General features: G+C 37.2%; 1 protein-coding gene across 12 annotated transcripts in view; it reads right to left on the bottom strand.

Moving 5' to 3' along the window:
* Positions 1 to 16,922, bottom strand: part of camk2d2 (calcium/calmodulin-dependent protein kinase (CaM kinase) II delta 2) — a 74,935-nt gene that overhangs the window by 8,284 nt on the left and 49,729 nt on the right. For 3 of the 12 annotated variants that reach the window (XM_056461353.1, XM_056461345.1, XM_056461362.1), the window contains exons 14-19: positions 15,738 to 15,797; positions 8,332 to 8,376; positions 6,369 to 6,417; positions 5,953 to 6,054; positions 2,571 to 2,591; positions 157 to 232 (exon numbers count right to left, since the gene is read on the bottom strand). In XM_056461353.1, coding sequence (XP_056317328.1) covers positions 157 to 232; positions 2,571 to 2,591; positions 5,953 to 6,054; positions 6,369 to 6,417; positions 8,332 to 8,376; positions 15,738 to 15,797 — 353 coding nt within the window. The remainder of the gene's footprint in view (positions 1 to 156; positions 233 to 2,570; positions 2,592 to 5,952; positions 6,055 to 6,368; positions 6,418 to 8,331; positions 8,377 to 15,737; positions 15,798 to 16,922) is intronic. The other 9 variants (XM_056461420.1, XM_056461404.1, XM_056461412.1 and 6 more) reach the window with 5 other exon arrangements.

Raw genomic sequence — 16,922 nt, 5'->3', positions numbered from 1 at the left:
ATCAAAAGCTGTAATTAACTGAGGCTTGGATCTAATTATAGATGGATCGCCTGTTGTGAAAAGGTGACCATTAAATATAATCTCTGTAATCAAGAGAAAATGAAGCGATGCATTACTGTTCTTAAGAGTCATATGGACGGGTTTGTGTTCACTCACGCATAAGCCTCAAAGTCGCCGTTGTTGATGGATTCAATCAGCTGCTCGGTCACCTTTATGATCTCCTGCTTTCGAGCTGAAACACACAAAGACGTCTAGCGTGTGAGACACAGAATTATTAAGAAACATCCCAACTCATTTCTCAATTTATTCAATCCACAAAAATGCAAACCTTTGTTTAGAAAGCACCAGACAAATTTAAACAGTGATCCGTCATAGCTTCTGTTTTCATTTTCAAGTTATTTGCTGAATTGAGGGCTGGGTGATATATTTAATATTTGTAATGTTTATGAAGCATGTAATGAAGTCAATACTATTTTATGTTGTGATTAAGGTAGTTTTACAATTAATTAATTAATTTTCTTTTCGGCTTAGTCCCTTTATTAATCCGGGGTCACCACAGCGGAATTAACCGACAACTTATCCAGCACATGTGTTTACGCAGCTGATGCCCTTCCAGCTGAAACCCATCTCTGGGAAACAACCATACTCATTCACACTCTTACACTACGGATAATTTAGCCTACCCAATTCACCTGTATCACATGTCTTTGGATTTTGGGGGAAACCGGAGCACCCGGTGGAAACCCACGCGAACGCAGGGAGAACATGCAAACTCCACACAGAAACACCAGCTGGCCCAGCCGAGGTTCGAACCAGTGACCTCCTTGCTGTGAGGCGATAACACTATCTACTGTGCCACTGCGTCACCTTTTATAATTAATGTTATGTATTTATTTATTCTTATATTTGTTATTACAGTTCATAAATATGACTGTTTTAATGTAGGGTTTGATTTCAACATAAGTAAAATAAAATGTATCAGTTTAACTGATTAAATTAAATCACACCTAATTGTTCATTTTAATTAATTACATAATTGAGGCAAAACAGAATTCTTGTGATTCTTGTGCATCATTAACCTATTCACAATGTTAGTAAATGACTGAAAAATGTATGCATTTAAGTATAAAGTAAATATTTTTTGTTCATTTTGTGAAAAATAGTGTGGAAAAATAATCTGCCTTGAATATTAAACTGAAAAAATGGCAGGCTAAAATTGTACAAGGTAATGTCAATTTTACACATTTAAAGGGACAGTTCACCAAAAATGTAAAGTTCTTTTATCATTTATTCATCCTCCACTTGTTGCAAACCTTTCTCACAGAGTTTCTTTTTTTAGTAAAAAAGTAAAAAAGCAGCGTAATTGTTTTCCTATTATAGAAGTGAATGACTACTTTTCCTCCTAAATTCTTTAGAATATCTTGTTTTGTGTTCAGCAGAAGAAAAAATCTATTAAGTGTAAGTGAATGGAGATGAAATGTTTATTTTTGGGTGAACTATCCATTTAATAATTTACACATTTATTTACACATTAATAAAAATTATTGTAAAAAATGCAGGGCTCCACACAATTCATTCATGTTTTCCCAACACAAATCGAAGTTAACTTAACAAATTTAAGTGGATTGAACATAAAACAATTAAGTTGTTCACAAAAATTTCAGGAATCGTGTTGTTTCAGCTCAATTTAAATAAGAAGTTAGATATTTTTGTGTGTATTATTTCATGTGATATGAGCTATCGTGAATGGATTAAAAAGATAAATACTGTAACAAATCTATTTCTCATTGGTAGTTATTGCGGATATATAACTATCACTCTGAAAACTGGACTGACACAGTTTCAATTTACTAGAACTTCTACTGTATATTAAGCTGCTTTGACAATCTACATTGTAAAAGCGCTATAGAAATAAAGATGAATTAAATCGAATTGAATTAGCTAATGGGACTTTACTGTATAGTGTTGCAATATATAACAAAAAAGCTAACTAAAATTTACACAACATTTTCAACTTATTGATTCACAACATCTACAAAACAATATCAAACTTTATATGCAGTTTGGATATTCCCTCAAATATATATATATATCTGGTGGTTCAAACTACTTATTTAAAATGAGCTGATTAATACAATTCCTTTTTTTGGGGACAACTTAATTGTTTTATGTTCAATCCACTTAAATTTGCAAAAAACACTTAAGGTAACTTAATCGATTTGTGTTGGGATGACGAAGGAATTGTGTGAAACCCAGCATTTTTTTACAGTGTTCATTAGCACTGTCAGGCAGTTTGAGGAGCTGAAAATAACTTATATCACCCAGCCCTAAATTTGGCCTATACAGAGGTTGTGTGAATTTCCCATATTGACAATTTACACTCTGTAGTAGTTCTGTTCACTGTGTTATTACAAAAAGGTAATTTTGACACTCGATAAACAAAGGGGCACCCAAAGGAAAGTGTATTCCAGAAGTCCTAGTGCTCTACGATGAGTTTCAGAATGAGCAGTGTTTACTGGTAGAAAATCACAGGCAACACTTTCATTCAAAGAATTAAAGGTTCGATTTACCTTTATTGATAACTTGGCAAGCTGAGGGACAGCAAAAAGATGGCTCATAATTGGTCAAAAAGGCAATTTCTTATGAAAGCACCAAAGAAAACTAGTGCAATGTATCTACGTCTACTGATGATGACATAATAACTCCAGCCCACCGGGCAAAAAGACGTTAAATGCACTTTGTACTTTAAATATTTAACAGTTCGTTTAATGTGAAATATTAATTCTATCGTTAAATCACTCATTCTCCAGCACTGAGTTTATGGTGGCTGCAAATTAATAGATGAAAAGAAAAAAAGGAATGGATACGTCTTCTAGCTGATGTCTTTCGCCCGGAAGGCACTGAATGACAAATGAGATGGAAAAGGGGTTTGCGGCTTTCAAATGAGAAGAAGAGGACTTTACTTTTCTTCAGAAAAGCATTCCATCCAATGCTTGTTTCTTTTTACAATGAACATGCTTTGTAACATGGGACCTTCAACCTTTTTTCAACATCATTTTCATTATTCAGCATAATGCGGCTGTTAGCATGTGTGGAAATGCCATTCTCCTCTGTGTTTCATAAGATATCAAAATGCTTTCTTTGAAACGTCAACAATAACTAAAGCTGTCAATTTTGTCTGTTTAATTACAGTATTAAATTATTAACATTATCTTCATGCAATGCCATTGAATTATCTTTATTTGGTGCTTTTAATATACTTTTAAAAAATCATCATGTGAAACACAGACTCTTGACAAAATGCATTTTGTCACATAGTCATGTCAAAATAAAGTGCCAACAGAATCTGACGTTGAAAAACAGCGTATTGTCCTTTCAATACTGGTTTAGGTCCATTCCATATTACTGAGCTTGAACAAATCCAAAGAGATTCTATTTGTCTGAATGTACACAAATAAATCTAGACTTTTTTTGTTGTTTTTTCTGGCTGGATTGGTGGGAGGGGGAGAGAGATACTGAACAGAAGGAGCAAACATCAGGCTCTCAGGCATGGAGCAGGATGGGATACCGAAACAAGCACACTCCTAGTGCAGTGGATCTCTCCGTATTAGGAATGTTGGGTGCAATACAGGATAATGCAGAATCTAGTCCTGAGACACAGGGGCAAAAGGTCAACTGAACAGTTTTTAGCAACCCAGGCTCATTGGAAATACGTTGCTGCATTTTTGCAAAACGGTTATGTTGCACATGTTGTTTCCTTGCAGCTTCTCATGATAAATCCTATAGAGTGCATTTTTGCGAATTTAAAATGTGCTACTTTGGCAGTGTTTTGTAATACATGTCATTTACATGTCCTTCTTATACACTTCCCTGATCCAAACATTTCCCTAGACAAAACTGATTGTGTTTTTTAAGCAAACGTAAGAGAAAATGGCATCGCAGCCACATAGATTTACCATCATTTTACATTGTTTTTACCCACTGTGTGGAACGTGCTTTACCAGATTAAAACCACTCAGCAAATACAACACCGCACAAAGTAAGCTACTAAGTAAACTGACCACAGCAGAAAAGATGTCAACCCAGACTCATTCTGACTACGTACCCCTAGATACAATTCTGGAGAGTGCCAAACACGTCCCAGGAGCTACGTTTTTTTTGCAGTTTTTGTTTTCGCGAATCCACCAGAGGCCACTGTGATGCTTTTTGAGATCTCAAATTTCTCTCGCAAGTGCCATTCGCGACAGCTCTTCTTGCAGTTGAGAGGCTGCAGTCGACTGACTGACCAATCGACTGACTGATCCACCAATGCTCACCCACCCCCTTCCCTAAACCCAACCGATAGTGTTTTAAAAAGCAAAGATTGACCTGCCCACCCACTTCCCTAATCTCAACTGACAGTGTTTTGAAAAGCAATCCAGAAAAAGAAAAGCCCTCCCGGCAGCTTGATTTTTACCACGTTTTCAGATTTACCCTGTAATTTAACTGTTTATTTAATTTTTTGCCTTTTGTATTATCTGCTTTCTGAAACCATTCTTCACTAGACTCAAACCTAATCGGCAGCTTAAATGGCGCTCTAGGCAAACGACGTCATGGCGCCATCACGGTGTTGTTGTGGACAAAACCCCTAGCAAGATTCCGGTTCCTCACACTGTTCGCGCCACCCTTTTGTGGATGAAAGTGAAGGGGGGGATGGGGTTGAGGAGTGGGGTTTGTCTCCATGATGCTGCCCTGGGCAATCGCCCACATTACCCATGCCTAAATCCACCACTGCTCGTCGTCACAGTCATCTCCGCTCTGCATCTTAAATCCTCCAATGTATGCGACAAGCCACTGAAAAACCTGGTAAGAGTGGGAAAGCCGTCCATACGGAGGTAAGCAGTCAGCTAGTAAGGAGAAATGAACGGCATCATACCGCTCTGTAGTGTTTGTTTTAAAGATGAAATGCAGCCATACGTTCCTCTGGCTACATAATTCGTGACCTTCAGAAATGTATATAGGGCTTTGTTTTCAGAATGAGCCTATGTTGAAAGATGTTCATATGGGGATAGACAGGTGAGGCAAACATATTCGATTACAAATCCTAGACACTTTTAAGTTGCTTTGTGGTATTTATTTGGTGTTGCGCAAAGAACTTCACGAAAATAATCCTTTATTCAAATATCAGTAGCGTGAAATGAACAAAAGTTGTCGCCGTCATACTGCTCCGCATCATTCATTTCACCTAGAAACTAAAGTCAAATTAAGTTGAAGTATGTTTTTGAGGTTTCACAAAAAAGTAGACTGAAACATAAATTTCCAATGAGCCTGTGTTGGTTTTTAGAGTAATAAGAGGTTAGTTAGTGGTGCAACTGGAAGGCCTCAAGCACCTATAATGAGCTTAAAAACACATTTTACCAAAAATGAAGAGAATTAAACTCAAAAAAAAAGGTCTTTCTTCCACGTTGAGGGCATTTGACGGTGAAGAGCATGTTCAAAGAACATTCTGGTGCTTGCACATCACAACCTGAATATTGAGCATCTATTGATTCAGAGATTTGCTTTTTAATCCATCAGCCTTTTCTAACACATGCTACACGCATCTATGCCTCCCTCTCCTTCATAGACTGTGCTTTTGCTTTAAAAAAAGGCTGTCGAAATGGCTTTTAATATCAGTCAGATTTGTACTCTCTCTCCCTACAACTACAGTGAGTTATGCTGAAATCTTACAGTGCACAGCCAATGAAGAACAGGCCGACACAAACGTGTGTCTGATAGAAGCAGCTGGATGGATTAAAACATTCTGAGCGCTGATGAAGAATCAAGTTTGGAGTTGTCAATTAGAGATTATCCTTAAAAAAGTTCTGATTTGAGTTGTTGAGGGGTCTCTTGTTCATACAGGGGGGTTCGAAGCATTTGAGCGACGTTAGGGGAGGACGGGGTGATTTTATCTCCTGCCCGTTACGGACTTACTCTGCACCGAGGAGTTGGGCGCCTGCTTGGGCTCGGAGTTTTGCGGGCGGCCAACCGAGGGTTGCCAGATTGAATTAATGCTGAGGTTTCCAAAGCGTCTGGCTGTACATTGAACCAATGAGAGGAAGAAACAACAGGAGCAGGACAAACGAAAAAGAAGACATTTCAAATAGCACACTCGACAAGAAATACTGAAACAGACACCCTTAAGCGGGGAAACGAACGAAGGATGACGGGGAGGGAGGAATGGAAGCAACGGGCAGAACTTGTGTACAAATTCGGTGGGGAAAATAAACAGGAGAGGGTGTACATATGACTGAGGAGAAGCACAGATGAAAGACATATCGAGGAGGGAGAACAGCAACAAACGGCACATCTACGGGCAGACGTACAGGCAGAGTGATACCAAAGTTTACCTTTAAGGTCTTCGTCCTCAATAGTTGTGTTGGCACTCTCTGTAGACTCCTGGACAGATTATGAAGAATAATCGTCAATCACTTTCTGTATTACCATGCACTTGTTATGTATATAATGAAAATCTATTTTTTGAAACTGACAACTTCTTGGCCCTATCATACACATGGTGCAATAAGGTGAAAGACGTGTTTGGCATGATTTGTTGCTATTTTGAAACCAGCGCAACCCTACTTTTCATGATTTGCACCATGTTGTTTAAATAGCTAATCCATTTTTGCCACTTTGTGGACTCATGAGTGTTCCCATTTATAAAGGAGGTGTGTGTTAAGGTGCATTGTTGGAACGTTGCTATTTTGAAGAACTGAAATAGACCACGTCTAAACTCCAGCACAGAGCGCGTTAGTTATACACCTGCAAGTTAAAAACGCATACACACAGAATGTAAAGCAATACACAAAAATCTTTCAATCAAATCAAAAATATGAAAAAAATGTAAGAATTAAAATGTTACAAAAATAATTATTTTCTACATAAATATAACAACCACTACCTCCATGCCCTCTTCACCTCGGGGGGCTTTTTTTCAGTTTATTCATGACAATTTGCATTTGTATAATGTTATTATTATTATTAGTAGTAGTATTTATATGAATATTTATATTTGTTTAGATCTGTCCACCTGTTGGGTTTTTGGAGACGAGTTATGCATCACTATATGGGGATTAAGAATAGGACGTGTGTTTGGATATAACTCAGTTTTGGCTTGCTGGAAATTAGAACTGAATTTAGAAATAGCTTTGAAATGAATCGTTGCACTTAACAAACGAAAATAAATATGTAGGCTAATGGATGTCTTCAGTGGAGTGCGTACAACACCGTTTCCTTATCCACAAAAGTAAAGGAGTAAAGTAAAGAGTAAAAGTAAAGTAAAGAGAAAGTAAAGAGGCTGAATGGAAGAGGCTCGTTGTTTATCCTCGCGCTGCAGATGGTTTGTTTAACTGTTTTCTCGCTAGTGAAGAGTTCGGTTTTTCCATTTACAAAGTCTACCATGTAAATAGCAAATGCGCTGCGGTGCAACTGACTCTTAAAAGGAACGGGAGATGAGACTCTCATTGGTTTAATGCATGTTATGCTCAGAACACATTAAGAGAATAAGCACAACCATGTTAGACCAAAGCATATTTTTCTGTCTGTAAAAGTGGATTTGAACATGCCTTTTGTGCCATATGCTTTAGACTTTGCGCCTAGATCATTAAAATAGAGCCCTCTGAATGTGAATTTTGTCATTTTGAAGCACACTATTTTATAAACAGTAACCTTAAGTAGGGCTGCTATAGAAAAACTATTGAAAAAATCTGATATTACAATATTTTACTTTTCTGTGATACATATTATGACATGAATAGAGTTTCACAAGACAGTTTAAATAGCACCATTTGATGGTTTTCTGGGGAGCCTAACAGTATTCAGGTACAGAAAATAAATAATCACTATTCAATAAATGCTTTACTTTGTCTCGTTTCTAGTCTAAATATCAAAAAAATTCTTAGATCAAGTAAAAATATTATTTTGTTTTTAACTTGAGAAGAAATACATCAAAATTTTTTCCTTTTTTCCTTGAAACAAGCCCAATTATCTGCCAGTGGGGTAAGTAAAATAATATTGTTTTTGCTTTGACACTTAAGATATTTGAACTAGAAACAAAACAAAAATTAGAAGTAAGAAAAATCACATATATTTCATTTAAATACAGTAATTAAATACAAATTTGTGGCTCCTGTTTAACTATAATTGAGACTCAACATTGTATATCTAGTGATGTGACTATTGCGAGTGTACACATAGCGATATCGATGTTAAAATGATATATTATGCAGCCCTAACCTTAAGACTAACAAATTGTTAGTAATACCAAAAAAAACATTTGATTTTTACTACTGCAAAAAAAAAAAGCCATATTACCTTGTTTCTGTCCACTGGGTTGTGGATCACGGTAGTTTGTGGCTCCTAAAAGAATGAAAGGGAATATAAAATGTTATTTGTATGTGGAAAAGAAGCCTAATAAAGCATAATGGCAGATAATGGCTGTGTACTAGACACAACATGCATGGAAAAGCAAATGATTTTTTGAAGCTACTGAAGGGGAAAATACAAACTACTAAATATATCCAACCAGCAAAACAAGACTACCAAATGTAGACTCGCTATTTCCATTAGTGGTTTATTATATTGTACAGATGGCCTCCGTGAAAACAGTCTGGACCTCAATCGCAGCACACAAACTTAAAACACACACAATCTTCTTTCTCCCATCCCTGCTACGTTCCACATTCCTTCCAGAAATACACCTGGAGTATTTGAAACACATCTGCATGTGGAGTTGTCAAATAATATTTTTAAAGTTGACTTATTATTAATGTATTGGTTATCTAAAATGGCTTCATTCCAGTTCGGCTAAAAAAAAAGAGATGGAACAAAAATATCCCATCAGTTTGAAGCATAATTAAAACTGCCACAGCCTTAACATATTTATAGTAAGCCTTTTCTTAGCTAAGCAACTCAAATGAAGTGCAATAGCAGTTACCAATAAGACATGAAATAGCAAAAGCATTAAGCTGTAATTTGTCTTATACCAAAATCTGACATATGGCAGACATTACATGTGAAATACATACAGTATCATTCAAACATACTTTTATTCAGCATGGATGCATCAAAATTATTATAAGTGACTATAAAGACAATTATGCTGTTATAAAAGATTTCTATTGCAAATAAATGCAGTTCTGATGTATAGTTTATATTCATCAGCCAATTCTTCAAATAAAAAAACAAAATTATTATGCACATTTCTGCACCCGCTTTGAATGTTATCACTTGATTAAATGGGCGTTATCAGTGGTTATCAACTGATAGATATGGGCCAGCAGGGGCCTTCTGCGCCTACTGGTAGGCTCCACATGGTTAATAAGCTGCACTAATAGAGAAGACTCCAAATCCAGATCTGTTTTTACCAAGCGGCAACCTCCTGTTCTCCATTCGCTAATACGAAGTAACTGAAACTGCAATTCGTCTAGTCCTGGCTTCATATTAGAGCAAATTTCTGTTGACCCCACTGTTAAAATGGCCAACTTTACAGCAGAAAAAAAAGATGTTTACAGCATGGTACAAAGAAGGATTTTGGTTCATATAGCTAATATTACCCTTCATTATAGCTGTGAGGGGGGTGATTTTGTTTATAACTCATCCGTTTCGTTTATATTAAGTTATGTTAAGTCTGCGTAATTAAGGGCTTGGCCACCTGAGTGACAGCTAGGTCTCGCTGGTCACCGTCACTTCACCTCAACTGATTCCGACTGATTAGCCGCTGAGCTCGGCATATACGCTGTATTTTTGTTTTGTTTTATGTGGCTTTACACAGTCAGTTGCTTTTTGGATTTATTTCTTACAATTATCAGATAATGTAGCATGCTGTGCGCACTTAATTGTGCTCACAAACTGTTCACATGGCCTCCATTTGCCATGTAAGTAAAATTATATACTTTTATATCATATAAATGTATTTGAAGAGTTCAGATGCAAAAACCTCTAAATGCCATCTAAAATTTTCTCCTAAAATTTGTGTTTTTCAGCCTCCTATGTTAATGTTGAAGTATTTCACTCTAAAGGCAATGAAAAGAACTTATTCGTCACTATAAAAGTACAATTTCTAAGCCTACATTCAAGAGTCTGAGAAAATTGTTATTTTTAGAAGAAACTATTGAACGGCATTTAGAGGTTTTTGCATCTAAACTCTTCATTTGTTTTATTTAAGATAATTTATAATTTTCTTTAAAACTATAATGAATCTGACAGACTAATTAGCTGTAGGCTCTAGAACAGTAATCTGAAACGTTGTCATACAGTGTTATGCCTGGATTTCAGAAATAGCCTTGCATTTACTAACACAGACTACATTTTAATTATTTATAAGTAATTCGTCATAAGAACAATGCTTAGTGGCTCAATGTATTACAACAGTGTTTTTAAAAGTCTAAACACTGTTTATTAATATAGTATACAACCAAACAGATGTAGTCAGAACACAAACGAGTTGCAGGTAATAAAGTATTAAGCGTTTCTCCCAAAGAAAAACCCATCCAAGCAAAATGCTAGCAACCGTCTGTAGCTCCACTCACGCTCCGCCTCTTTGCCCTTATTTGGTTACCCCCGGTTGGAGCAAAGGAGCGCAAACAAAATGGCAACAGTTGGCCACGCCTACTTGTAGCTTCATTTGCGCTCTTTAGAACCCTATGGGGTGACGTCACGGTTACTACGTCCATATATTTTACAGTCTATAGTTTTTACATTACTGTGATGGTTGGGTTTTGGGATATGTAATAATGTGATCTATAACTGATTTACCATTTGGATGGATGATAACAGCCTTCTGAGCCTACCAGTAGGCGCAGAAGGCCTCTACTGGCCCATATCTATTAGCTGATAACCACTAATAATGCCCATTCAATCAGGTGATAACATTCGAATCGGCTGAGTAGTGATACTGTATACTATCCTGTTATACTGATGACTGAAATAATGATGCTTAAAATTCAGCCGTCATCAGATGAATAAATTACATCTTAAAATTCATCAAAATGGAAAAGTGTTATTTTTAATTTTGAAAAATATTAGTATTTAAATATAAATATAATAGTTTTTTGATCATGTAAATGCAGCTTTTGTGGGTTTTATTAAATATGATCTTCACTTTAACATCATGTAGTACATGCTTGAAATACAAATTAATGGCATATTTTGATATCAGTGAAATTCACGAACAGTACATGGTAGTATATACTACTGCATATGTGTTTTTCATGTATTGCTTGCCATATCTGCATGATTTCTGTTATGAATTATGCAAATTGTTAAATAAACCTAAATAAAAGAAATTCTACAGACTTTGGATCAGTTTTTTTATATCAGCTACTGTAGATCTTCTTTCTTTAAAAAAAAACATTTAAAAGAAACATTGGATGACTGCACTGAGGTGATCTCTACTCTAAATCACAGATGCACGCACTCTCTCACACACACACACACACACACACAAACGCGCACACAGTAAATACAAAACAATTGATAATCCTTTGAGCGGGACTGAGCGGAACTGACCATGTCTTGATCAACACCAGCTTAGTGAAGATTACATACACATGCTTGTCATTGGTCTAAGAAACATCATCTCCTGAGTGTGCTTGTGTGTGACAGAGAGGGAGGAACAGTCTGTGTGCGTCACTGTGTCGTCAGTCTGAGAGACGAGGGTTTACGTGCATGTCTGCGTCATTATGGAAGGCAATGTCAAGCTACACACAGCGAAGAGCTCCAAGCACATGACCCTATCAAAGCAATGCTAAAACCAGCCATGCACTGCAAAACATTTACTCCAAGTACTTCAATTATGCATCTGCAAATTTATCACATTGAGATTCAGCAAATGGGAAGTACAAAATGGGTACAAATAGTACACCATGAAAGTGCAAGCAAAACCACAAGTGTTAAATGGATTTTTTGTGCTTGAAATGGCATGTAGCTACATCGATAGGAAACATCAAGCAGCTGCAATCGCTTTTGATGTTTCAAAGGCAGTTTGATTGAATACAATACCATAAATTTCCTGGAATTAAGAGTTAAAATGGTAAAACAACACACATGTGACATGAAGGTGATATGAGAGGAGATTAAAATCATGCAAGGTCTCTGAACTTTGGGTAGACGACACACCAACAGTGCCAGATTTACCAACCCTTGGTTTTCTTTGCATGTTTTTTTTTTTTTGCTTGCTTGCTTGACAGGAAAATCTGAAGATCATAACCTGTTTAATGTACCTTAAATGCATTGTTTAAGACATAAAGGTGATGCTTAAGCTTATTAGCATTTAAGGCAAAGACAAATAATGTGAAAGTGACTGCAAAATCTAGGTAGCAACATAGGCAAAACCTACAGTGAGGCAGGCAGCATCATATAAATCCTTTTCAGATAAACCAGAAGTAATGCTTGTAAATATAAGTACTATAGACTAATGCTGCATGTTTTCTACTTGTATTGTTAGCTTAGCAACATTAGCAATCTTTTGGAATGAACAACCCAGGCTCATTGGAAATACAGTACGTGCCTCAGAATATATTTTTGAAAAATGGAAAATACGTTGTTCCGGGTATCTTTCGTTGCACGTTTCAGATAACAAATCCAGTAGAGGGCGCTGTCTACATTTTTGCAAATCTAAAATATGTTACTTACTGTAGGGTGTGTTTTGTTGTACGATTCAGATATATGCTCTTCTTGTACATGTCCACAAGAAGATGTCTTGTCAGATCACCTAGACCACAGGTGTCAAACTCAGTTTCTGGAGGGTTGCAGCTCTGCACAGTTTAGTTCCAACCCTAATCAAACACAGCTGATCAAACTAACCGAGTCCTTCAGGCTTGTTTGAAACATACAGGTAAGTGTGTTGGACCAGGGTTGGAACTAAACTGTGCAGGGCTGCGGCCCTCCAGAAATCGAGTTTGACACTCATGATCTAGACCAGTGTTCCTCAACCACGTTCCTGAAGGACCACCAACACTACATGTTTTAGATGTCTCCTTTGTCTTTCACACCACTTACCGGCCTTTCGGTCTCTGCTAATCAGCTCATGATCAGAATCAGGTGTGTTAGGCTAAGGAGACATGGAAAATGTGCAGAGCGGGTGGTCCTCCTGGAATGTGGTTGAGAAACATTGATCTAGACCAGGGCTATTCAATTAGTTTGTCATGGGGCCAGTTAAAAAAAAGCATCCCAAATGAGGGGCCGGAGAGATATGAATTGCAATATGAGTGATGACACAACAGCATATAAGAGCCCATATGCTGTATTATTGCTCTTTAAGACACCCAAGTTCGCTTTTTTTACATTAAAATGTTAATATATTGTAGTGATGTGATGTTGTGCACCGAGGCTTTGAAGCATGTTTAAACACCCCCATGGGTTAGTAAAGTGTATAGAGAGAAATTAGGCGTCCATTACATACATTTCTAATGTTTCAAAGCACTGCACCGGTCCCATACACCAGTAATTAAACTAAAATACAATAGTAATTTATAGTAAAAAGGTTTTGAAGCATACTAAAGTGTATTAGCGTATTTTTTTACAAGTATCTTTAAAGAAAACCACTGCATATCGTAGTATAGTCTTTAACGGAGGCCATCTGGCGACTGCACCCCAAAAGCATTACTCACATAGCCTCCTCCTTAGAGCATTCGCCTCCCATGCAGGAGTTGCTGGTTTGATCCCGCTTGGAACGGGAATAGTTGTAATATGATAAGTGTAAGCACTTTTGAATACCTTGGATTAAACTACAGTCATCGGTCGTGTAATGTAACAAACATTACATTACTGTTGTTGTATTACTACATGAATGAGTTGGTCAGTTGTGAACATTTGACATTATTGCAACACAGTGCTTTCCCACACTCTAATCAGAAGAGGTCCTCATCGAGCACTGATTTAGAAAGCTTCGAGTAACGAATCTTTTTCCGATACGATTGAGTCGAGCACTTCACTGGTTCAAAAAGCTTCATTTCACCATCTCTAATATATTGTATTTTGAAACTTCATAATATTAGTGCATAGTACAATAGGCTTTTTTTTTTACAAACAATTAAATGTTGAATTTCAAAGCACAACAAAAGCAGTGCATTGCTTAAATAGGCTTCATCTACATTCAAACACATTCATGTTTCGAACGGCATAACAATTAGGGATGCCACAGTTAACTTGCCCGTGGAAAAGACACGATGTGTGAATGGCCCGCTGCTATAGTTAATCCAGTGTGCATGCGTATTAGCATTGGTGTATAAGCTCGGAACTTTAAACTAGCGCACAGGTGGCATAACTTTGTTTAGTTGCAGCAGTTTCGATTAGTGCAACAGAAACGCTGTGTTGAGAAGCCTTTACGAGTAAGCATAGATTTGACGAAGTATCCAAATGTTTTCGGCTGCTTGCATCACTCACTCGCTTAATGTCAGGTGAATCACGCTCTGTGCAACCTAAACTGCAGCTCGTGCTGTATTGAACAGACGCACGTCACTTCATAACTATAAACGGCCATTTTATGACTGAACTAAATTTATTTTGATGTCTTGGTGGTACTATTTTGAGGGCCAGAACAAATTGCCTCGCGGGCTAGATAGTATGCAAAAAAAGTATGTGAGCCAAGTAGTATGTCCGAATTCATAGAATTCGAAAATCAGTATGTGAGAAGTACCTGGATGACCTACTACCTCCGGTGAGATTCTGAAGTGCACATCGAATGAGCGCTGTACTATCCCATCATGCCCCGCGATTGAATTCATGAATAGAAGTGAAGAGATGCAACTTACGCGGGTAGGTCACATGATAATGACAAAATGGTGGATGTAATACGTCCGAGTTCCATACTGTACTCACATTTATACTGTATGGAACCTACTATTCTAATGGCCGAGTAGTACATTTAAATTCAAATGAAGTACCTATTGAGTAGTTTCACGAATCATGTTTCACAAGTATAACACGGTACCGTATGTGAGCTAGCAAGCAAACCAGCCATGCCAGATAAACAGATGAGGAAAACTTAATCAATTAGAAGTCATAGACACCATTAAGCTGTTTTGTGGTAATTATTTGATGTTGTGCAAAGAATTGCACAAAGAAAATGATTGAAAATATGTCTCTGTAGGTATCATTAGTGTGAAAAGGAAACAAGTAGCTGGCGTCTTATTTTATCAGGAAACTGCAGTCAAACATATGCTGAAGTATAATTTTGTATTTTCACAAAAATATAAGCAGAAGCATGTATTTCTAATGAGCCTGTGTTGAACGTGAATTCTGTATGTTGTTCACTTTACATGATAAATGCAAATTTTTGGCTTGACAGTTAAAGCCCCAGTACTTTTTAAGCAAAATCAAAGAACGAACTAGTCATTTTGAACAAAATCCAGCCAAAACTAAGTTTGTTTCATAAGTTTCAAACTGAACTTTGCCAAAAAAAGTTTCCTTCAGCTTGTAAACACCTTCAAACAACCAAAATATGACAAAAGATAAGTCATCGCCTTCTTTATATAAAACTGTCACAGATTTATCACCTTCTCTGATTCATTAAAAGAAAAAATAACTTCTTTGTAAGTACGTTAGGGCCTTTAAGATGTTGCCATAGAAACTATGTGCCTATGTAGGCCGTACACAGCAAGGCAGCTCGCTAGGTTTTGGAACAGAGCCATTGTAAGCAAATCTGGCTAGTTGGTCAAAAGGGGAGGGTCTACTGGGGTGATGTCGTGCAAGGGGGTTGGGGTTGTTGTCGTGGGTACCAGTGCTGGGGCGGGGCCTGTGTCTTTGGGGCTGCTGGCTAGGTTGGTTTTGTTGTTAACCTGCAAGTGGGATGAGGAGCAGATCACACATTACCAAATATCACACCGACGGGGCCTACTGCATCACACTAGGGTTACGAAATTACACAAGACGGGAAAAAAGGAGTTCTGTGACAGGCCATCATTACACAGATGTACTGACAAACACATATACACATGAGGGAGCTGATGATGAATGATCTTATGAATACAGCAACGGGCACATACAGTACAGTAATGCATAATGGAGGACACAAGCGTGAACATACATTCGGAGCCATAAATAATAAAAAGAACTAAATTATAAAATTAAAGGTCCTGAGTTGTTTTAATAATGTTTTAATAATAAGTTGTCTTTGATCGACCTTGTGAAACTCACAAATTTAAGGTGATCGTACAGTATACCAATCAAATTTGCACCAATTTACTTTCTTAATGTATGTTTCTGGCATTCCAGTGAAAGATGTATCAGTGGTCATTCTTCCAAGGCAAAAACAATTTCACTACTTGCACTGCTTCCAAAAAGTACCTGGAAACATATTAACTGACACTGGAAGGTCATGTGAAAGCAGCAACTTAAGCATCCAGTTAGATCACACGATTTTGGTAGGATTTCCTTGACGTAGAGTGTCGTAGAGATTCGTAAACGACAAATGGATGTCGTGACACAAGATTCAATCGTTTCTTCTCATGTAATGTGGTATAGATCACAACAACCGATACCATGCCTGCGACGCCTCACGACACCATCTCAGAAAGTCTAGCATGTTTAATTTTCTTTCCCGTTCTTCACGAGTTCCGTCAAGTGGGTGACACTGGGCAACAGGAGTACATCATTTCTCAGTTATATCCGCAGGTGATGCTGTAAATTCGCAGGTCAGGTAATCAAAAAATAAGCTGTATATTTAGCCTACTCATGGGTGGGTCTCAGGTGGATAAGATCAATGATTGATTATACAAACTTTAACTACTTTCTCTAAAATATTAAAGTGTTTTAAGCAATTTTATTTGACAGACTGGCACAAATTTGCAGACATCTCCATTCTCACAATGAGTTTCTGAGCTCTTTCATCCTTCCAACCGAGTTCATTCTATCGAGGTAATCTGGAAACAGGTTCAGTGCTGTTAACACATTGTAAAATCCTG

Source organism: Danio aesculapii, chromosome 1 (genome assembly GCF_903798145.1).
Source record: "Danio aesculapii chromosome 1, fDanAes4.1, whole genome shotgun sequence".
Taxonomy (NCBI): Eukaryota; Metazoa; Chordata; class Actinopteri; order Cypriniformes; family Danionidae; genus Danio; species Danio aesculapii.
The sequence above is the reverse complement of the archived record's forward strand: the minus strand, read 5'-3'. Positions and strand labels throughout refer to the sequence as shown.